We start from the raw sequence: 24,381 nt of genomic DNA, 5'->3' as shown, positions 1-24,381 counted from the left end.
TGAAGCATCTATACCCCAGAATATTTAGTTGCCAGTCTTGCCCATCCCTCAACCAAGTCTCAGTAATACCAATAACATCATATTCCCAGGTACTAATCCAAGCCCTAAATTCATCTGCCTTACCTGTTACACTTCTCGCATTAAAACAAATGCACCTCAGACCACCTGTCCCTTTGCGAACATCATCTCTTCCCTGTCTACTCTTCCCCTTAGTCACATTGAGTTTATTATCCAGTACCTTACTGGCTTTAGTTTCTGCCTCTTTACTGACCTCTAACTTCCTAATCTGGTTCCAATCCCCCTGCCACATTAGTTTAATACCTCCCCAACAGTGTTAGCAAATGCACTCCCGAGGACATTGGTTCCAGTCCTGCCCAGGTGTAGACCATCCGGTTTGTAATGGTCCCACCGCCCCCAGAACTGGTTCCAATGTCCCAAAAATCTGAACCCCTCCCTCCTGCACCATATCTCAAGCCACGTATTAATTCTGACTATTCTTAAATTTCTACTCTGACTGTTTTGTGGCACTGGTAGCAATCCTGAGATTACTACCTTTGAGGTCCTACTTTTTAACTTATCTCCTAACTCCCTAAATTCTGATTGTAGGACCTCATCCCGTTTTTTACCTATATCATTGGTGCCTATATGCACCACAACAACTGGCTGTTCATCCTCCCCCTTCAGTATGTCCTGCAGCCGATCTGAGACATCCCTGACCCATGCACCCGGGTGGCAACATACCATTCGGGAGTCTCGATTTCGACCACAGAAACGCCTGTCTACTCCCCTTACGATTGAATCCCCGATGACTATAGCCCTGCCAGTCTTTTTCCCGCCCTTCTGTGCAGCAGAGCCAGCCACGGTGCCATGAGCCTGGCTACTACTGCCTTCCCCTGGTGAGCCATCTCTCCCAACAGTATCCAAAACGGTATGCCTGTTTTGGAGGGAGATGACCGCAGGGGACACCTGCACTGCCTTCCTGCTCTTTCTCTGCCTTTTGGTCACCCATTCCCTGTCTCCCTCACCAATCCTAATCTGCGGTGTGACCAACTCACTAAACGTGCTATCCACGACCTCCTCAGCATCGCGGATGATCCAAAGTGAGTCCATCCGCAGCTCCAGAGCTGTCATGCGGTCTAACAGGAGCTGCAGCTGGACACACTTCCTGCACATGAAGGAGTCAGGGGCATCGGCCGAGTCCCTGAACTCCCACATTGAGCACGAGGAGCATAACACGGGTCTGGGATCTCCTGCCATTTTTACACTTTACCTTAACTGACTACAAATATAATATAAAATAATGAATAAGTGAAAGGAATAAAGATTTTACTTACCAATCACAATACTTACCAACACACGAAGAGTTGAATTTCTCCCAGCTACTGCTAATTGGAGCACTTTCCTTACCAGCCAATCAGATCACTGCTTTGCTGTGATGTCACTCTTCCCGTCAGACCCCTGGCCACTGCTCCCGCCGAAAATCTGAAGGCCGCTTCTCCGGCAGCTGCGTTCCTGCCGCTCCCCTCGCTCTCCCTGTGTCCCTGCCACTCCTCTCGCTCTCCCTGTAACCCTGCCGCTCTCCTCGCGCTCTTTTACTGTGTCCCCGCCGCACTCCTCACGCTCTTTCACTGTGTCCCCACCGCTCTCCTCGCTCTCACTGTGTCCCCGCTGCTCTCCTCGCGCTCTTTTACTGTGTCCCCGCCGCTCTCCTCACGCTCTTTCACTGTGTCTCCGCCGCTCTCCTCACTCAAAACTGTCACTTGACAACAGCCCCATTACAAACCACCTTCAAATTACGCTGACCGCACTGCAAGTGTGCAAATCTCCCCGGAACAGCCAATCCGTACCTCCGCTCTGCTGCCCTCTGCTGGATGCTTGCCTTCACTTGAACACCTAGGGTCTCTTGCACAGGTACACCTTCAAATTACACTGACCGCACTGCAGGTATGAAAATCTCCCCAGAACAGCCAATCAGTAGCTCCGCTCTTCTGCCCTCTGCTGGACGGATTAGTCTGGAACATTGATTCGTTTGGAACAGTGATTGGTGTGGAACAGTGATTGGTGTGGAACAGTGATTGGTGAGGAACAGTGATTGGTCTGGAACAGTGATTGGTCTGGAAAAGTGATTTCGCAGGAAAAATGATTGGTCTAAAACAGTGATTGGTCGGGAACAGTGATTGGTTTGGAACTGTTATTGGTTTGGAACATTGAATGAATTATACCAGTGATTGGTTTGGATTAGTGATTGATCTGAATTAGTGATTGGGCTGGAAAGGTGATTGGTTTGGAACATTGAATGAATTATACCAGTGATTGGTTTGGATTAGTGATTGATCTGAATTAGTGATTGGGCTGGAAAGGTGATTGGTCTGGAACAGTGATTTATTTGAAACAGTGATTGATTTGGAACAGTGATTGGTCTGGAACATTGATTGGTCTGGAGCATTGATTGGATTGACACAGTGATTGGTTTGGAGCAGTGATTGGTCTGGAACAGTGATTGATCTGGAACAGTGATTAGTCTGGAACAGTGTTTGGTTTGGAACAGTGATTTGTTTGAAACATTGATTGGTCTGGCGCGTTGATTGGATTGATACAGTGATTGGTTTGGAGCAGTGATTGGTTCCATGACAATGAATGGTTGGGAGCATTAATTGGTTTTGAATTAGACTGTAACATAGATTCGTTTGGAACAGTGATTGATTTGGAACACTGATTGGTTTGGAACAGTGATGGGGCTGAACAGTGATTGGTTTGGACCAGTGATTGGTCCTGAGCAGTGATTGGTTTGGAACAGTAATTGGTTTGGAACAGTTATTGGGCTGAACAGTGATTGGTTTGGACCAGTGATTGGTCCTGAGCAGTGATTGGTTTGGAACAGTGATTGGTCCTGAGCAGTGATTGGTTTGGAACAATGATTGGTCCTGAGTAGTGATTGGTTTGGAACAGTGATTGGTCCTGAGCAGTGATTGATTTGGAACAGTGATTGGTCCTGAGCAGTGATTGGTCCTGCACAGTAATTGGTTTGGACAGTGATTGGTTTTGACAGTGATTGGTTTGGACAGTGATTGGTTTGGACAGTGATTGGTTTGGATCAGTGATTGGTCCTGAGCAGTGATTGGTTTGGAACAATGATTGGCTCTGAGCAGTGATTGGTTTGGAACGGTAATTGGTTTGGAACAGTGATTGGCTCTGAGCAGTGATTGGTTTGGAATAGTGATTGGTCAGGAAGAGTGATTGGTTTGGAATAGTGATTGGTCAGGAACAGTGATTGGACTGGAACAGTGATTGGTCCGGAACAGTAATTGGTTTGGAACAGTGATTGGTCTGGAGCAGTGATTGGCTCTGAGCAGTGGTTGGTTTGGAACGGTAATTGGTTTGGAACAGTGATTCGCTCCGAGCAGTGATTGATCTGGAACAGTGATTGGTTTGTATCAGTGATTGGTCCGGAACAGTGATTGGTTTGGAACAATGATTAGATCTGAGCAGTGATTGGTTTGGAATAGTGATTGGTCAGGAACAGTGATTGGTCTGGAATGGTAATTTGTTTGGAACAGTGTTTGGCTCCGAGCAGTGATTGGTTTGGAACAGTGATTGGTCTGGATCAGTGATTGGACTGGAACAGTGATTATCCGGAACAGTAATTGGTTTGGAACAGTGATTGGTCTGGAGCAGTGATTGGCTCTGAGCAGTGATTGGTTTAGAACAGTGATTGGCTCCGAGCAGTGATTACTTTGGAACAGTGATTGATCTGGAACAGTGATTGGACTGGAACAGTGATTGTTCTGGAACAGTGATTGTTCTGGAACAGTGATTGGCTCTGAGCAGTGATTTGTTTGGAACAGTGATTGGTTTGGAACAGTGATTGATCTGGAACAGTGATTGGCTCTGAGCAGTGATTGGTTTGGACCAGTGATTGATCTGGAACAGTGATCGGACTGGAACAGTGATTGGTCTGGAACAGTGATTGGTCTGGAACAGTGATTGGCTCTGAGCAGTGATTGGTTTGGAACAATGATTGGTTTGGAACAGTGATTGATCTGGAACAGTGATTGCTCTGGAACAGTGATTGGCTCTGAGCAGTGATTGGTTTGGAACAGTGATTGGCTCTGAGCAGTGATTGGTTTGGAACAGTGATTTGCGCCGAGCAGTGATTGGTTTGGAACAGTGATTGGACTGGAACAGTGATTGGTCCTGTGCAGTAATTGGTTTGGAACAGTGATTGGTCTGGAGCAGTGATTGGCTCTGAGCAGTGGTTGGTTTGGAACGGTAATTGGTTTGGAACAGTGATTCGCTCCGAGCAGTGATTGATCTGGAACAGTGATTGGTTTGTATCAGTGATTGGTCCGGAACAGTGATTGGTTTGGAACAATGATTAGCTCTGAGCAGTGATTGGTTTGGAATAGTGATTGGTCAGGAACAGTGATTGGACTGGAACAGTGATTGGTCCGGAACAGTAATTGGTTTGGAACAGTGATTGGTCTGGAGCAGTGATTGGCTCTGAGCAGTGATTGGTTTGGAACGGTAATTGGTTTGGAACAGTGATTCGCTCCGAGCAGTGATTGGTTTGGAACAGTGATTGGTCTGGAACAGTAATTGGACTGGAACAGTGATTGGTCGGAACAGTAATTAGTTTGGAACAGTGATTGGTCTGGAGCAGTGATTGGCTCTGAGCAGTGATTGGTTTGGAACAGTAATTGGTTTGGAACAGTGATTCGCTCCGAGCAGTGATTGGTTTGGAATAGTGATTGGTCAGGAACAGTGATTGGACTGGAACAGTGATTGGTCCGGAACAGTAATTGCTTTGGAACAGTGATTGGTCTGGAGCAGTGATTGGTCTGGAAAAGTGATTTTGCAGGGAAAGTGATTGGTCTGAAACAGTGATTGGTCTGGAACAGTGATTGGTCGGGAACAGTGATTGGTCCAGAACAGTAATTGGTTTGGAACAGTGATTGGTCTGGAACAGTGATTGGTCTGGAACAGTGATTTGTCTGGAACAGTGATTGGTTTGGAACATTGAATGGATTAGACCAGTGATTGGTTTGGATTAGTGATTGATCTGAATTAGTGATTGGTCTGGAACATTGATTGGTCTGGAGCATTGATTGGATTGATACAGTGATTGGTTTGGAGCAGTGATTGGTCTGGAACAGTGATTGGTCTGGAATTGTAATTTGTTTGGAACAGTGTTTGGCTCCGAGCAGTGATTGGTTTGGAACAGTGATTGGTCTGGATCAGTGATTGGCTCTGAGCAGTGATTGGTTTGGAACAGTGATTGGCTCCGAGCAGTGATTACTTTGGAACAGTGATTGATCTGGAACAGTGATTGGACTGGAACAGTGATTGTTCTGGAACAGTGATTGTTCTGGAACAGTGATTGGCTCTGAGCAGTGATTTGTTTGGAACAGTGATTGGTTTGGAACAGTGATTGATCTGGAACAGTGATTGGCTCTGAGCAGTGATTGGTTTGGACCAGTGATTGATCTGGAACAGTGATTGGACTGGAACAGTGATTGGTCTGGAACAGTGATTGGTCTGGAACAGTGATTGGCTCTGAGCAGTGATTGGTTTGGAACAATGATTGGTTTGGAACAGTGATTGATCTGGAACAGTGATTGCTCTGGAACAGTGATTGGCTCTGAGCAGTGATTGGTTTGGAACAGTGATTGGCTCTGAGCAGTGATTGGTTTGGAACAGTGATTTGCGCCGAGCAGTGATTGGTTTGGAACAGTGATTGGACTGGAACAGTGATTGGTCCTGTGCAGTAATTGGTTTGGAACAGTGATTGGTCTGGAGCAGTGATTGGCTCTGAGCAGTGGTTGGTTTGGAACAGTGATTGGCTCCGAGCAGTGATTGGTTTGGAACAGTAATTGGTTTGGAACAGTGATTGGTCTGGATCAGTGATTGGCTCTGAGCAGTGATTGGTTTGGAACGGTAATTGGTTTGGAACAGTGATTCGCTCCGAGCAGTGATTGATCTGGAACAGTGATTGGTTTGTATCAGTGATTGGTCCGGAACAGTGATTGGTTTGGAACAATGATTGGCTCTGAGCAGTGATTGGTTTGGAATAGTGATTGGTCAGGAACAGTGATTGGACTGGAACAGTGATTGGTCCGGAACAGTAATTGGTTTGGAACAGTGATTGGTCTGGAGCAGTGATTGGCTCTGAGCAGTGATTGGTTTGGAACGGTAATTGGTTTGGAACAGTGATTGGACTGGAACAGTGATTGGTCCGGAACAGTAATTGCTTTGGAACAGTAATTGGTCTGGAGCAGTGATTGGCTCTGAGCAGTGATTGGTTTGGAACGGTAATTGGTTTGGAACAGTGATTCGCTCTGAGCAGTGATTGGTTTGGAACAGTGATTGGTCTGGAACAGTGATTGGACTGGAACAGTGATTGGTCCGGAACAGTAATTGGTTTGGAACAGTGATTGGTCTGGAGCAGTGATTGGCTCTGAGCAGTGATTGGTTTGGAACGGTAATTGGTTTGGAACAGTGATTCGCTCCGAGCAGTGATTGGTTTGGAATAGTGATTGGTCAGGAACAGTGATTGGACTGGAACAGTGATTGGTCCGGAACAGTAATTGGTTTGGAACAGTGATTGGTCTGGAGCAGTGATTGGCTCTGAGCAGTGATTGGTTTGGAACGGTAATTGGTGTGGAACAGTGATTCGCTCCGAGCAGTGATTGGTTTGGAACAGTGATTGGTCTGGAACAGTGATTGGTCGGGAACAGTGATTGGTCCGGAACAGTAATTGGTCTGGAACAGTGATTGGTCTGGAACAGTGATTGGTCTGGAACAGTGATTTGTTTGGAACATTGAATGGATTAGACCAGTGATTAGTTTGGATTAGTGATTGATCTGAATTAGTGATTGGTCTGGAACATTGATTGGTCTGGAGCATTGATTGGATTGATACAGTGATTGGTTTGGAGCAGTGATTGGTCTGGAACAGTGATTGGTCTGGAATGGTAATTTGTTTGGAACAGTGTTTGGCTCCGAGCAGTGATTGGTTTGGAACAGTGATTGGTCTGGATCAGTGATTGGATTGGAACAGTGATAATCCGGAACAGTAATTGGTTTGGAACAGTGATTGGTCTGGATCAGTGATTGGCTCTGAACAGTGATTGGTTTGGAACAGTGATTGGCTCCGAGCAGTGATTACTTTGGAACAGTGATTGATCTGGAACAGTGATTGGACTGGAACAGTGATCGGTCTGGAACAGTGATTGGTCTGGAACAGTGATTGGTCTGGAACAGTGATTGGTCTGGAACAGTGATTGGCTCTGAGCAGTGATTGGTTTGGAACAGTGATTGGTTTGGAACAGTGATTGGTCTGGAACAGTGATTGGCTCTGAGCAGTGATTGGTTTGGAACAGTGATTGGCTCCGAGCAGTGATTGGTTTGGAACAGTGATTGATCTGGAACAGTGATTGGACTGGAATAGTGATTGGTCTGGAACAGTGATTGGTCTGGAACAGTGATTGGCTCTGAGCAGTGATTGGTTTGGAACAGTGATTGGTTTGGAACAGTGATTGATCTGGAACAGTGATTGCTCTGGGTACAGTGATTGGCCTCTGAGCAGGTGATGAGTTTTGGAAACAGTGATTGCTCTGAGCAGTGATTGTTTGTGGAACAGTGATTGGCTCCGAGCAGTGGATTGGTTTGGAACAGTGATTGGCCTGAACAGTGATTGGTCCTGTGCAGTAATTGGTTTGGGAACAGTGATTGTTTGGAACAGTGATTGCTCTTGCCACAGGGGGGGGGGATTGGTTGGAACAGTGATTGGTCTGGAACAGTGATTGGCTCTGAGCATTGATTGGTCCTGCGCAGTAATTGGTTTGGAACAGTGATTGGTTTGGATCAGTAATTGGTTTGGACAATGAATGGTTCTGAATAGTGATTGGTTTGGGACAGTGCTTGGGTTGGAATTGTTATTGTTTTGGAACAGTTTGGGGCAGCAGGGTAGCATGCTGGTTAGCATAAATGCTTCACAGCTCCAGGGTCCCAGGTTCGATTCCCGGCTGGGTCACTGTCTGTGCGGAGTCTGCACGTCCTCCCCGTGTGTGCGTGGGTTTCCTCCGGGTGCTCCGGTTTACTCCCACAGTCCAAAGATGTGCGGGTTAGGTGGATTGGCCATGCTAAATTGCCCGTAGTGTCCTAAAATAGTAAGGTTAAGGGGGGGGGGGGGGGGTTGTTGGGTTACGGGTATTGGGTGGATACGTGGGTTTGAGTAGGGTGATCATTGCTCGGCACAACATCGAGGGCCGAAGGACCTGTTCTGTGCTGTACTGTTCTATGTTCTATGTTCTAACAGTCATTGATTTGAAACAGTGGTTGAGATGGAACAGTGACTGCCTTGGAATAGTGATTGGCTGAGAATAGTAGTTGTTCTTGGATCATAGGATTAGGAGTAGTCCATTCAGCCCCTCGTGACTGCTCTGCCATTCAATGAGATCATGTCTGCTCTATGGCTTATCTCCATATACTTGCCTTTGGCCCATATCCCTCAATACGTTCTTCTAACAAAACAATGCCTATCTCAGACTTAAAATTAACAACTGATCTCGAATCAATATGTAGTTGCGGAAGAGAGTTCCAAACTTCTTCCACCCTTTGTGTTTAGAAATGCTTCCCAACATCTTTCCTGAATGGCCTGGTACTAATTTATAGACTATACCCCCTAGTTATAGAACATAGAACATAGAACGATACAGCGCAGTACAGGCCCTTCGGCCCTCGATGTTGCACCGACAGGGAACAAAAAACTAAAGGCCATCTAACCTACACTATGCCCTTATCATCCATATGCTTATCCAATAAATTTTGAAATGCCCTCAATGTTGGCGAGTTCACTACTGTTGCAGGTAGGGCATTCCACGGCCTCACCACTCTTTGCATAAAAAACCCACCTCTGACCTCTGTCCTATATCTATTACCCCTCAATTTAAGGCTATGTCCCCTCGTGCTAGCCACCTCCATCCGCGGGAGAAGGCTCTCGCTGTCCACCCTATCTAACCCTCTGATCATTTTGTATGCCTCTATTAAGTCACCTCTTAACCTTCTTCTCTCTAACGAAAACAACCTCAAGTCCATCAGCCTTTCCTCATAAGATTTTCCCTCCATACCAGGCAACATCCTGGTAAATCTCCTCTGCACCCGTTCCAAAGCTTCCACGTCCTTCCTATAATGAGGCGACCAGAACTGTACGCAATACTCCAAATGCGGCCGTACTAGAGTTTTGTACAACTGCAACATGACCTCATGGCTCCGGAACTCAATCCCTCTACCAATAAAGGCCAACACACCATAGGCCTTCTTCACAACCCTATCAACCTGGGTGGCAACTTTCAGGGATCTATGTACATGGACACCGAGATCCCTCTGCTCATCCACACTACCAAGAATTTTACCATTAGCCAAATATTCCGCATTCCTGTTATTTTTTCCAAAGTGAATCACCTCACACTTCTCCACATTAAACTCCAGTTGCCACCTCTCAGCCCAGCTCTGCAGCTTATCTATGTCCCTCTGTAACCTGAAACATCCTTCCGCACAGTCTACAACTCCACCGACTTTAGTGTCGTCTGCAAATTTACTCACCCATCCTTCTGCGCCCTCCTCTAGGTCATTTATAAAAATGACAAACAGCAACGGCCCCAGAACAGATCCTTGTGGTACGCCACTCGTAACTGAACTCCATTCTGAACATTTCCCATCAACTACCACTCTCTGTCTTCTTTCAACTAGCCAATTTCTGATCCACATCTCTAAATCATCCTCAATCCCCAGCCTCCGTATTTTCTGCAATAGCCGACCGTGGGGAACCTTATCAAACGCTTTACTGAAATCCATATACACCACATCAACTGCTCTACCCTCGTCTACCTGTTCAGTCACCTCCTCAAAGAACTCGATAAGGTTTGTGAGGCATGACCTACCCTTCACAAAACCATGCTGACTATCCCTAATCATATTATTCCTATCTAGATGATTATAAATCATATCTTTTATAATCCTCTCCAAGACTTTACCCACCACAGACGTTAGGCTCACTGGCCTATAGTTACCGGGGTTATCTCTACTCCCCTTCTTGAACAAAGGGACCACATTTGCTATCCTCCAGTCCTCTGGCACAATTCCTGTAGCCAATGATGACCTAAAATCAAAGCCAAAGGCTCAGCAATCTCTTCCCTTGCTTCCCAGAGAATCCTAGGATAAATCCCATCCGGCCCCGGGGACTTATCTATTTTCACCTTGTCCAGAATTGCCAACATTTCTTCCCTACGCACCTCAATGCCATCTATTCTAATAGCCTGGGTCTCAGCATTCTCCTCCACAATATTATCTTTTTCTTGAGTGAATACTGACGAAAAGTATTCATTTAGTATCTCACTTATCTCCTCAGCCTCCACACACAACTTCCCACCACTGTCCTTGACTGGCCCTACTCTTACCCTAGTCATTCTTTTGTTCCTGACATACCTATAGAAAGCTTTTGGGTTTTCCTTGATCCTACCTGCCAAAGACTTCTCATGTCCCCTCCTTGCTCGTCTCAGCTCTCTCTTTAGATCCTTCCTCGCTTCCTTGTAACTATCAAGCGCCCCAACTGAAACTTCACGCCTCATCTTCACATAGGCCTCCTTCTTCCTCTTAACAAGAGATTCCACTTCTTTGGTAAACCACGGTTCCCTCGCTCGACCCCTTCCTCCCTGCCTGACTGGTACGTACTTATCAAGAACATGCAATAGCTGTTCCTTGAACAAGCTCCACATATCCAGTGTGCCCAACCCTTGCAGCCTACTTCTCCAACCAACACATCCTAAGTCATGTCTAATGGCATCATAATTGCCCTTCCCCCAGCTATACCTCTTGCCCTGCGGGGTATACTTATCCCTTTCCATCACTAACGTAAAGGTCACCGAATTGTGGTCACTGTTTCCAAAGTGCTCACCTACCTCCAGATCTAACACCTGGCCTGGTTCATTAGCCAAAACCAAATCCAATGTGGCCTCGCCTCTTGTTGGCCTGTCAACATATTGTGTCAGGAAACCCTCCTGCACACATTGTACAAAGAATTACCCATCTAATGTACTCGAACTATATCTTTTCCAGTCAATATTTGGAAAGTTAAAGTCTCCCATAACAGCTACCCTGTTACTTTCGCTCTTTTCCAGAATCATCTTCGCCATCCTTTCCTCTACATCCCTAGAACTATTAGGTGGCCTATAGAAAACTCCCAACAGGGTGACCTCTCCTTTCCCGTTTCTAACCTCAGCCCATACTACCTCAGAAGAAGAGTCCCCATCTAGCATCCTTTCCGCCACCGTAATACTGTCCTTGACTAGCAGCGCCACACCTCCCCCTCTTTTGCCCCCTTCTCTGAGCTTACTAAAACACCTAAACCCCGGAACCTGCAACAACCATTCCTGTCCCTGCTCTATCCATGTCTCTGAAATGGCCACAACATCAAAGTCCCAGGTACCAACCCATGCTGCCAGTTCCCCTACCTTATTTCGTATACTCCTGGCATTGAAGTAGACACACTTCAAACCACCTACCTGAACACTGGCACCCTTCTGCGAAGCCAAATCTGTGCTCCTGACCTCTAAACTCTCAATCTCCCGTACCCCAAAACTACAATCCAAGTTCCCATGCCCCTGCTGAATTAGTTTAAACCCCCTCAAAGAGCGCTAACAAATCTCCCCCCCAGGATATTGGTGCCCCTCAGGTTCAGATGTAGACCATCCTGTCTATAGAGGTCCCACCTTCCCCAGAAAGAGCCCCAGTTATCCAGAAATCTGAATCCCTCCCGCCTGCACCATCCCTGTAGCCACGTGTTTAATTGCTCTCGCTCCCTATTCCTCATCTCACTATCACGTGGCATGGGCAACAACCCAGAGATAACAACTCTGTTTGTTCTCGCTCTGAGCTTCCATCCTAGCTCCCTAAAGGCCTGCCTGACATCCTTGTCCCCTTTCCTATCTATGTCGTTAGTGCCAATGTGGACTACGACTTGGGGTTGCTCCCCCTCCCCCTTAAGGACCCGGAAAACACGATCCGAGACATCACGTACCCTTGCACATGGGAGGCAACATACCAAACGTGAGTCTCTCTCGCTCCCACAACATCTCCTATCTGTGCCCCTGACTATTGAGTCCCCAATTACTAATGTTCTACTCCTTTCCCCCCTTCCCTTCTGAGCAACAGGGACAGACTCCGTGCCAGAGGCCCGTACCCCATGGCTTACCCCTGGTAAGTCGTCCCCCCCACAAGTATCCAAAACGGTATACTTGTTACTCAGGGGAACGACCGCAGGGGGTCCCTGCACTGACTGCTTCTTCCCAGTCCCTCTTACAGTTACCCATCTATCTCCAGTCTTTGGTGTAACTACTTCCCTGAAGCTCCTATCTATGACCCCCTCTGCCTCCCGAATGATCCGAAGTTCATCCAGCTCAAGTTCCAGGTCCCTAACACGGTTTTTGAGGAGCTGGAGTTGGGTGCACTTCCCACAGATGAAATCAGCAGGGACACTGATGGCGTCCCTCACCTCAAACATTCTGCAGGAGGAGCATTGTACTGCCTTCCCTGACATCACCTCTAGATTTAAAAAAAAAACAAGAAAAAGAAAAAGAAAGGAAGAGCTTACCTGATATTACCTCAAACCCTGCTCCCGCTGAAAGGTAAGCAAATTTAAAGGCACTCACTCACCTTCACGACAGGCCCCTGCTCCCGCTTCCCAACCACCGTGGGGTGGGGGGGTTGGTTAGAGGAGGAGGTAGGGTGGGAAACACTCACGAAGTGTTTCAGGTTTAACTGTCACTTGCCAACAGCCTCTCCACAAACCACCTTCAACTTAGGCTGACCGCACTGCACGTATGCAAATTTCCCCAGAACAGCTGATCAGTAGCTCTGCTCTGCTGCCCTCTGCCTTCACTCAAACTCCTTGGGTCTCCTTCGCAGGTTCACCTTCAACTTAGGCTGACCGCACTGCACGTATGCAAATTTCCCCAGAACAGCTGATCAGTAGCTCTGCTCTGCTGCCCTCTGCCTTCACTCAAACTCCTTGGGTCTCCTTCGCAGGTTCACCTTCAACTTAGGCTGACCGCACTGCACGTATGCAAATTTCCCCAGAACAGCTGATCAGTAGTTCTGCTCTGCAAGAGTGTAAACTGTTTATTTTAATCTATGCTGTCTTTTTCTTTGAATATCTTGATGACTTCGATCAGATCACCCATTAACCTTGTAAAAACAGGCCTAATTTGTGTAACCTCTCATAACTAACCACTGAAGTCCAGGTATCGTTTCTGTAAACCTACTTTGCACACCTTCTAAGTCCAAAATATCCTACCTAAGTGTGGTGCCCAGATCTCCTCACAATAGTCCAAGTGGGATCCAAAAAGGGTTTTGTAGAGCTACAGCATCACTTCTGCAAGCTTATACCCCAGTCCTCTTGATATGAAGGCCGGCATTCCATTGGCGTTCTTATTACTTTCTGCACTTGTTGATGGAATTTTAAAGATCTAAGCATATGAATCCCCAGGTCTCTTTAGGCATCCACTGAATTTAGCTTTATACACCTCATAGGTACTCTGATCTATCCTTTTTTAGTCAGAGGGATATGCCCATGGCCTTAGTTACCTTGTCCCATTCGGTCTTTACCTTATTAGTGGGAATATATAGGATGCCCTGGTTCAGTCAAGGTGATCCACTCAAGATCCATTGTCATTCGGGACAATCTTGTATGACTTGCCATTATCCCATCACAGAGTCTGATGATCTATTTGTTCATCAAGGGTAGGTTAGTTGCATATAAATAGCATAGCTCTGTTCTTTTGTATAAATGGGTGTGGGCAATCAGCAAAGGTAATGATAAGGGATTCAAGTCTGGTCACCTCAGGTGATAACTTTTGTTTGACAGCATAGGTGGAGTCACCAAAGCAGGCTCTTTGAAAAGGTTTCAGAACGGGTGTCCCTACCAGAAAGAAAGTTGCTTTATAAATGCAAGTATTGCCTTTGACGTCCTGTTAAAGTGGCACGAAAGCTGCTTGCTGTATTCCTGTGTTGCCTAATAGGAACAAGTGCATTAAGGTTAAGAAACTACATGTAATCTGTTAGGGTTAGAGCTCAAGTAAAAGTTTAAATATTGTTTTCCTTTATTTTGTTTAAATAATGATTGTTTATAAAATAACCAAGACTTATTTCTTATATTATCACTCCTGGAATGAATCGATCTTTCTGCACCCCATTAAAACTTTAAAAGTGCACGGCACAGTGGCACAGTGGTTAGCACTAGTACCTCACAACACTGAGAACCTGGGTTCAGTATCGGCCACTGTCCATGTGGAGTTTGCACATTCTCCCTGTGTTTGTGTGGGTTTCACACCCACACCCCAAACGATGTACAGGGTAGGTGTATTGGCCACGCAAAATTGCCCCTTACAATTTTTGGTTTGGTAGTGATTTGGTTCGGTACAGTGATTTGGTTTGGTTCAGTGATTTTGTTTGGTTCCGTGAGTAGTTTGGTACATTGATTTGGTTTGGTACAGTGATTGTGTTTGGTTCAGTGATTTGGTTTGGTACAGTGATTGTGTTTGGTTCAGTGATTTGGTTTGGTACAGTGATTGTGTTTGGTTCAGTGATTTGGTTTGGTACTGTGATTTGGTTTGGCACAGTGATTGTGTTTGGTTCAGTGATTTGGTTTGGTACAGTGATTGTGTTTGGTTCAGTGATTTGGTTTGGTACTGTGATTTGGTTTGGTACAGTGATTGTGTTTGGTTCAGTGATTTGGTTTGGTACTGTGATTTGGTTTGGACAGTGATTTGGTTTTGTACAGTTTTTGGTTTGGTCCACTGATTTGGTTTGGTGCAGTGATTTGGTTTGGTACAGTGATTTGGTTTGGTACAGTGATTTGGTTTGGTACAGTGATTGTGTTTGGTTCAGTGATTTGGTTTGGTACTGTGATTTGGTTTGGTACAGTGATTGTGTTTGGTTCAGTGATTTGGTTTGGTACTGTGATTTGGTTTGGACAGTGATTTGGTTTTGTACAGTTTTTGGTTTGGTCCACTGATTTGGTTTGGTGCAGTGATTTGGTTTGGTACAGTGATTTGGTTTGGTACAGTGATTTGGTTTGGTACAGTTTTTTGGTTTGGACCAGTGATTTTGTTTGGCACAGTTTTTGGTTTGGTTCCGTGAGTAGTTTGGTACAGTGATTTGGTTTGGTACAGTGATTGTGTTTGGACAGTGATTTGGTTTTGTACAGTTTTTGGTTTGGTTCACTGATTGGTTTGGTGCAGTGATTTGGTTTGGTACAGTGATTTGGTTTGGCACAGTTTTTGGTTTGGTTCCGTGAGTAGTTTGGTACAGTGATTTTGTTTGGTACTGTGATTTGGTTTGGACAGTGATTTGGTTTTGTACAGTTTTTGGTTTGGTTCACTGATTGGTTTGGTGCAGTGATTTGGTTTGGTACAGTGATTTGGTTTGGTTCAGTGATTTGGTTTGGTGCAGTGATTTGGTTTGGTACAGTGATTTGGATTGGTACATTGATTTGATTTGGTACAGCTTTTTGGTTTGGTTCAGTAATTTGGTTTGGTACAGTGATTTGGTTTGGTTCAGTGATTTGGTTTGGTGCAGTGATTTGGTTTGGTACAGCGATTTGGTTTGGTTCAGTGATTTGGTTTGGTACAGTGATTTGGTTTGGTACAGTGATTTGGTTTTATACAGTGATTTGGTTTGATACAGTGATTTGGTTTGGTACAGTGCTTTGGATTTGTAAAGTGATTTGGTTTGGTTGAGTGATTTGGATTTGTACAGTTTTTGGTGTGGAAGAATTATTTGGTTCATAATAATGATTTGGTTTGGAACAGGATTGATTTGGAAGAGTGACTGACTTGGAAGGGTGCAGAATCACAAGAATCTGTCTGAATTGCAACAATTATGCAACATATCCATGATTCCTATATTTTGAATCAATTCACGTTCCTGACCATTTATTGTGTTGCCTTTCCAAAGAGAACTTGAATAAGATGTCAGATTTGAGCAGGATTTAGGCTATTGCTTCTTTGCAGTTTTGAGAGAGGGCTATATTGTTGAAGGTGCTGTTTCCTGATGAGATATTAAACTAAGATGCTGTCTGCCCTCTGGTTGATGTGAATTGTGGTATAAATATTGCTGTGGGAATTGGAAAGTGTATTGCCTACAGTGTGAGATTATACTAACCTGATACTAGAAAGCGTTGTGGACTGGACAGAGACCTGTGTAGAAGCAAGCATGCTGTTAGCTCATAACTTGGGCTATACCCTGTATATATGTATATCAATATGTGTTATCAATAAAGTCAGTGTCCAACCATGCAAAACTCAGAACCTCTTTGTGAGACTTACTGATCATACAATTTGCAACATGAATGATCTCATGTCACTAGTTGAAGAAGACCATGGTTGGTGGACTACCTAACATCTATCCCTCAACCAACATCATGAAAACGAATTATCTTGTTCAATATTACATTGTCTGTGAATTCTTGCTGAGTACAGATTAGCTGCCATGTTTCCGACATTATCGCAGCAACTCCACTTCAAACATACTCTATTGGCCGTAATGCGCTTTGGCACATCTTGAGATCGTGGAATGACAAGTTTTTCTTTCTTATTGCAGCACACTTTAGTGTTGCCGCTGATCTTGTTGGAGCTCTTCAATACACCACACCAATATCCGAAACGAAGAACCGGGCTTCTCATCCTAGCAATTGTCTCCATTTCCTATCTACTATGGTAAGGACTGTACACAGATACATGAACATGAATGAATGGAGAAATAATCCATTTTCAATTCCAAATGTGACCCAGCACTAAACTCTTGGCTCATATTTAACCTTTTCCCTTAACATGAGCAACATCCTCAGTCTGAACACACTGGTATCTTTTCAGCCATGTTGAATAAGGTTAGGTGGGTTTTTTGCCTCAGCTTTGTTGTGTTATAGAAATCTGACAGTGCAGAAGGAAGCCATTTGGCCCATCGAGTCTGCACCAACCCTCTGAAAGAGCACCCTATCCATGACCCGCCCTATCCACCGTAACCCCAAAACTCCACCTAACATGCACATCTTTGGACATTAAAGGGCAATTTATCATGGCCAATATGCCTAACCTATACATCTTTGGACTGTGGGAGGAAACCGGAACACCCGGAGGAAACCCACACAGACACAGGGAAAACATGCAAACTCCACACAGACAGTTACCCAAGGCTGGAATTGAACCTGTGTCCCTGGCGCTGTGAGGCAGCAGTGCTAACCACTGTGCCGCCCGGTTCTGGTGAATGTTCTGCTTAAAGCCATTCACCTTGAAATTGAATATCAGGAAGTCATATTTAGAAAATCCTAAATTTTGTATTACGATGAATGGAAAATAAGCAGCTTTATGCATTTAGCTTCATGATATCTGCTGTTGATGGCTGGGGCATTAGTTATAGAACAAAACATATATTGAAACAAAAATTATTTTAATTTTCAAATTGGGAAGTATCTAGTCATGATTCTCCAGCCATCGTGAATGTGGGACAGATTTGATTGACCAGTTGATCTTTTCCGAACTGTCATTTTTATATGTTATAAATATAGATGAAGGAAGTTCTTTGACCCAATTAATTCACCTTTCAAACAAGCGCATAAACACCCCCAACCCATTATAGCATCAAATTCCCTTCCAAATGACTCCAGGCATTTTTTACCTCTACTACCCTAAGTAGGAGACCATTCTAGATATTCAGTATTCTACACCCTGTTTAATCAGTTTGTACTGATGTTGGCCAGGTCCTGCAGATGTTTAACTTGAAATAATAGTCAGATGAACCTTTTCTACTATATCTAAAATCTCGTAAGTAGATGTATATATCCCTCTATCAAACTCAAATTAAGATTGTTATTACATAACTTTACTGAAGAAACCTTACACACTCATGTTTTCATTAAATAAAGTGCCAGATCGGCACAGATAAATTCCTATTCCAAACACAATTCAGAGGCGTATTCTATTCTGAATCCCCCATTGCACAGAAATTCCAACTAATTCCAGATTTCTGATTATTTAATTCAGTAAAATGGAATGTATTCTCTTTAATTTAGGGTTCTCTGGATTTACTATGCAGCTGGAGCCTGGGTTTATCCCCTGTTGGGCCTATTTAATCGACTAGGCCTGGTGTTATTTTTCTCAGTGAGTCTTCTGTTGGTGATGCTCTTGTACCTCCTGGGGGAGAGGCTCACTCTGTTAACCTGGGGTAAGTAATTATCTGTAACATTCACATGATGAGAAATTCCAAGAGCTTTAGAGTACTCAAATATTTTTCAGTTTTTTTCTAGTCAGTGGTATCATCAAATTTTATTGCCTCCGAGCAAGAATTTTCAGTTAACTAACATCAATGTAGGAATGCTAACATAAAAAACTAAAATCCCTTCCTAACAGCACTATGACATCCCTACATCACATGGACTGCAGCAGTTCAAGAAGGCAGCTTCCCACCATCTTGACAAATAGGGATGAGCAACCAATGCTGGCTTAGACAGCAACGTTTAAGTCCCATAAAATAATTTTTAAAAAACTGACTAATAGCTTCAAAAACCAACTCCAAACAGCTTTGGGGATAGCATTTTTAACAGAATACAAGGCCTTTTTCTGTTTGCCTATTGCCACATTCATACTGAAGAGCTGAGCAGTAGGCAACCAAAACTTTAAAAAAAACACGACAGGACGGCGAGGTGGCACAGTGGTTAGCACTGCAGCCTCACAGTGTCAGGGACCCGGTTTCAATTCCGGCCTTGGGTCACTGTCCATGTGGAGTTTGAATATTCTCCCCGTGTCTGTGTGGATCTCACCCCCCCCACAGCCCAAAAAGATGTGCAGGGTAGGTGAATTGGCCATGCTAAATTGCCCCTTAATTGGGAAAAAAACTGGTCAAAGGCTGGTACTGAAAATAAAACCAGGATGAAACAAAACATGAAACTACACAAAACATGGAGCAGAATTTCAAATGCTGAGTCGGGAACCCAGCATTGTGAAGATTTCCAAGTTCTGACACCACTCTGACAACAAAAGGACTATCCAATTAAATTTCCGGATGCAAATGCTTCAATTGGGCAAGAGATGTGTTTGAAGCCCAATTAGTGACGGTGGGCATGGGAGGGAGAAGAGACAAATTTGGGAGCGGGCCTGATTTAAAGCATGAGTGGCAGTCATTACTGAGGCGACTGCTTGTCAAGATCATGGAGATCATAAGATCAAATCAGCATAAGACAATAAGCATTCGATAAGGTACCACAAAAGGCTACTTAATAAGATGAGAGCCTATCATATTAGGAATGTATATTAACATGGATTGATTGATTGATTTGATTTATTGTCACATGTAGGGTGAGCAGGGGCAGCAGGGTAGCATGGGGGTTAGCATAAATGCTTCACAGCTCCAGGGTCCCAGGTTCAATTCCCGGCTGGGTCACTGTCTGTGTGGAGTCTGCACGTCCTCCCCCTGTGTGCGTGGGTTTCCTCCGGGTGCTCCGGTTTCCTCCCACAGTCCAAAGATGTGCGGGTTAGGTGGATTGGCCATGCTAAATTGCCCAGAGTGTCCTAATAAAAGTAAGGTTAAGGGGGGGGGGGGGTTGTTGGGTTACGGGTATAGGGTGGCTATGTGGGTTTGAGTAGGGTGATCATGGCTCGGCACAACATTGAGGGCCGAAGGGCCTGTTCTGTGCTGTACTGTTCTATGTTCTATGTACCGAAGTACAGCGAAAAGTATTTTTCTGCGGTCGAGGGAATGTACACCGTACGTACATAGTAGACAAAGAGAATAATCAACAGAGAACATTAACAAATGGTACATCGACAAACAGTGATTGCTTACAGTGCGGAACAAGAGGCCAAACAAAGCAAATACTTGAGCAAGAGCAGCATAAGGTGTCGTGAATCACAGGGAACAGATCAGTCCGAGGGGGAGTCATTGAGGAGTCTTGTAGCTGTGGGGAAGAAACTGTTCCTATGTCTGGATGTGCAGGTCTTCAAACTTCTGTACCTTCTGCCTGATGGAAGGGTGTGGAAGAAGGCAATGCCTGGGTGGGAGGGGTCTCTGATAATGCTGTCTGCCTTCCTGAGGCAGTGGGAGGTGTAAACAGAATCAATGTGGGGGTGGCAAGCTTGTGTGATGTGTTGGGCTGAGTTCACCACACTCTGCAGTTTCTTGCGATCTTGGACCGAGCAATTGCCATACCAGGCTGTGATGCAGCCAGATAGGATGCTCTCTATCGCACATAGAACATAGAACAGTACAGCACAGAACAGGCCCTTCAGCCCTCGATGTTGTGCCAAGCAATGATCACCCTACTCAAACCCACATATCCACCCTATACCCGTAACCCAACAACCCCCCCTTAACCTTACTTTTTAGGACACTACGGGCAATTTAGCATGGCCAATCCACCTAACCCGCACATCTTTGGACTGTGGGAGGAAACCGGAGCACCCGGAGGAAACCCACGCACACACGGGGAGGACGTGCAGACTCCACACAGACAGTGACCCAGCCGGGAATCGAACCTGGGACCCTGGAGCTGTGAAGCATTTATGCTAACCACCATGCTACCGTGCTGCCCCACATCTGGGGCATCTGGAGAAACATCTGGAGAAGCTTGTGAGAGTCGCTGCAGACATGCCAAATTTCTTTAGCTTCTACAGAAAGTAGAGACGTTTTTGGGCTTTCTTGACTGTTGCATCAATGTGAGTGGACCAGGACAGACTGTTGATGATGGTGACCCCCAGGAACTTAAAGCTATCGACCATCTCCACTTCGGAGCCATTGATGCAGACGGGAGTGTGTGTCGTGCTACGCTTCCTGAAGTCGTTGATCAGTTCCTTAGGGCGAGATTCTCCGTAAATGCGGAGAGTCGTAAAGGCTGCCGTGAAACTGGCCGTGTAGACAGGTTACGTGGGTAGGCAAAAACTCGGGAGATGGAATATAATGTAGGAAAATGTGAAGTTATGCACTTTGGTATGAAGAATAAATGAGGTGAATATTATTTAAATGGAGGAATACTGCAGAAAACCGCAGCAGAGAGGGATTTGGGGATCTTCGTGCATGAATCACAAATTCAGCAGGTAATTGGGATGGTGAATGGAATGTTGGCCTTTATTTTAAAGGGAATAGAGTATAACAATAGGGCAATCCTACTAAAAGTATACAAGGTAGACCACACCTGGAATACTGTGAACAGTTTTGGTCCTCTTATCTAAGGGCAGATATACTGGCATTGGAGGCAGCCCAGGGAAGGTTCACAACGTTGATCCTGGTTATGGAGGTTATATGAGGACAGGTAAAGTAGATTGGGCTGTACTCATAGGAGTTTAGAAGAATGAGAAGCAAATTTATTGAGATGTTCTCAGCGGGCTTGACAGGGTAAATGCTGAGAGGTTGTTTCCTCTTTTGGCAGAGTCCAGGACCAGAGGACATAATCAAAGAGCAAGGGGTCACCCATTCATGGAATTTCTTCTCCCAGAGGATAGTGAATCTGTGGAATCCTTTATCATAGAGAGCTGTAGATTCTGGGTCATTAATCATAGAATTTACAGGGTAGAAGGAGGCCATTCGGCCCATCGAGTCTGCACCGGCCCTTACAAAGAGCAACCCCCTCAAGCCCACGTATTTACCCTATCCCCGCAACCCAGCAACCCCCACTTAACCTTTTTGAACACTAAGGGCAATTTAGCATGGCCAATCCACCAAACCTGCACATCTTTGGACTGTGGGAGGAAACCGGAGCACCCGGAGGAAACCCACTCACACACGGTGAGAACAGACAGTGACCCAGTCGGGAATCGAACCTGGGACCCTGGAGCTGTGAAGCAATTGCGCTAACCACTATGCTACCGTGCTGCAGGTTCAAGTATGTTCAAGGTTGAGATAGACTCATTTTTAATCAGTAAGGGAATGAAGGGTTATGGGGATAAGGCGGGAAAATGGAGTTGAGGATTATTTCAGATCTGCCATGATCTCATTGAATGGCTGAATGGACATGATGGGTTGAATGGCCTACTTCTGCTCCTACTTCTTATGGTCTTATGATCTGATAAGAAATAGGAGCAAGAGTAGCAATTCAGCCCATTGAATCTGTTCTATTGTTCTGGAACATACCTCTTCATTCACCTGAGGAAGGAGCAGTGCTCCAAAAGCTAGTGATTTGAAACAAACACGTTGGACTTTAACCTGGTGTTGTCAGACTTCTTACTGTGCTCACCTCAGTCCAACGCCGGCATCTCCACATCGTGCCTTTCAATAGGGGCCAACATTCCATTAGCCTTCCCAATGACTAGCTATACCTCCATGCTAACATTTTGTGGTTCATGTACAAGGACCCCCAGATCCCTCCAAATAGCAGATGGCTGATCAGATTCTGGCATTAACCCAATAATCGTCAACCTCCCTGTTGTTCAGAAGTCTGTCTGACTCAGTCTTGGATACATTTAAGCCTCCATCCAGTCTCCACTGCTGTTGGTAGAAGCGAATTCCAAGGCTTACGATCCTCTGAAAGAAGAAATTCCTCATTACCTACATCATAAAAGGGAGATCCATTATTGATCTAGGTTGGGATTGTTCTCGCTGGAGTTCAGAAGAATGAGGGGGGATCTCATAGAGATGTATAAAATTCTAACAGGACTAGACAGGGTAGATGCAGGGAAGATGCTACCAATGATGGGTGTGTCCAGAACCAGAGGTCACGGCCAGAGGATTCAGGGTAAACCGTTTCAGACAGAGATAAGGAGACATTTCTTCACACAGAGAGTGGTGAGCCTGTGGAATTCATTACCACAGGAAGTAGTTAATACTAAAACTTTGAATATATTCAAGAGGCGGCCGGATATAGCACTTGGGGAGAATGGGATCAAAGGCTATGGGGAGGAAGCAGGATTAGGCTATTGAGTTGGATGATCAGCCATGATCGTGATGAATGGCGGAGCAGGCTCGAAGGGCCAAACGGCCTCCTCCTGCTCCTATCTTCTATGTATCTATATTATTTTTAAGATCCCTGGAAGCAGCCGAGTAAAACTGCTCTGAAATGCTTCCAATGCAAGTGTATTCTTTCTTATGTAAGGAGTCCGATAACTCCGTGCTCCAGGTGCAGCTTTACCAATGCCCTGTACAGTAGCAAGGCTTTTATACCCCTTTCAATAAGGACACGCGACAACGCAGAATCGTCAAGCAGAAACTTGTAGCCATGTTCCACACACATGAGTACGGCCTCAACTGGGACCTGGGATTCATGTCGCATTACATTCACCCCCACCATCTGGCCTCGGCTTGCAAAATCCTACCAACTGTCCTGGCTTGAGACAATTCACACCTCTTTAACATGGGGTTACCTTTATCTCTGGATCTGTAAAGACTCAATTAACTGCAAATGCTCGCATTCAAAGCATTGTCTTGCTTCTTTGACTTTGTCTATATTAATATTTCCAGAACCTACCTTTTCATTCACCTGAGGAAGGAGCAGTGCTCCGAACGCTAGTGATTCGAAACAAACTGTTGGACTTTAACCTGTTGTTGTAAGACTTCTTACTGTGCTCACCCCAGTCCAACGCCGGCATCTCCACATCGTGCCTTTCAATCAGGGCCAACATTCCATTTGCCTTCCCAATTACGAGCTATACCTCCATGCTAATATTTTGTGGTTCATGTACAAGGACTCCCAGATCCCTCCAAATAGCAGCATTCTGCAGTCTCCTGCTCCATTTAAATAACATTCTGCTTTTCTAATCTGATGAGGCTGGACCATCTGGAGTCGTGCCCCCCTGCCATTCAAGAGATCACCTCGGAGGACAGCTCCAAGGAGAACACTAGGAATGCATCACCCGCACCTTCCATCAGCACAGAGGCACACATCTCGGTGGGCGACATTAGTGGACAGGCTTCGGGGACACTATCTGGTGAGCACCACACAGCTGCTGATACGCATCAGATGGAGGCAGTAGCATCCAAGGGAGACTGCAGTTGGAAATCTGCTGGATCCCAGGACTCAGCTGGGTCCCAGCCAAATGCTGAACCTCTGGACAAGGTTCTCCCAGAACTGATGCAGATGATATGACACAGCCGTGACATTCAGGAGCAAGTGTCAGAGATATTCCAGCGACTGCAAGGCCGATTGGAAGAGCCCCAAAGCTTTCATGAACAGGAGATGGTGTCGGCATTACACTGGCTCCCAGGTCAACACTGCAAGGAAGGCGACCGCAGTGGAAAGCCTGGAGCATGACATCTACCCCATGAGTGGTGGTGTCCAAGGCGGTGTTCAACCTGCAACAACAATGGCTGAGAGCCTCAACATCATGTCCCAGTCACTGAGGGAAA

The 24,381-nt window shown here is 45.4% G+C and overlaps 1 protein-coding gene across 3 annotated transcripts in view; it reads left to right on the top strand.

The window, feature by feature from the left end:
* The window catches only part of LOC119966000 (androgen-dependent TFPI-regulating protein-like), a 127,583-nt gene that overhangs the window by 85,679 nt on the left and 17,523 nt on the right, over window positions 1–24,381 (top strand). For all 3 annotated transcript variants that reach the window (XM_038797101.1, XM_038797100.1, XM_038797102.1), the window contains 2 exons: window positions 16,657–16,772; window positions 18,125–18,276. In XM_038797101.1, the coding sequence (XP_038653029.1) occupies window positions 16,657–16,772; window positions 18,125–18,276 (268 nt within the window). The remainder of the gene's footprint in view (window positions 1–16,656; window positions 16,773–18,124; window positions 18,277–24,381) is intronic.

Source organism: Scyliorhinus canicula, chromosome 5 (assembly GCF_902713615.1).
Source record: "Scyliorhinus canicula chromosome 5, sScyCan1.1, whole genome shotgun sequence".
NCBI classification, from domain to species: Eukaryota; Metazoa; Chordata; class Chondrichthyes; order Carcharhiniformes; family Scyliorhinidae; genus Scyliorhinus; species Scyliorhinus canicula.
Note: the sequence above shows the minus strand (reverse complement) of the source record. Positions and strands in the feature narration are given on the sequence as shown.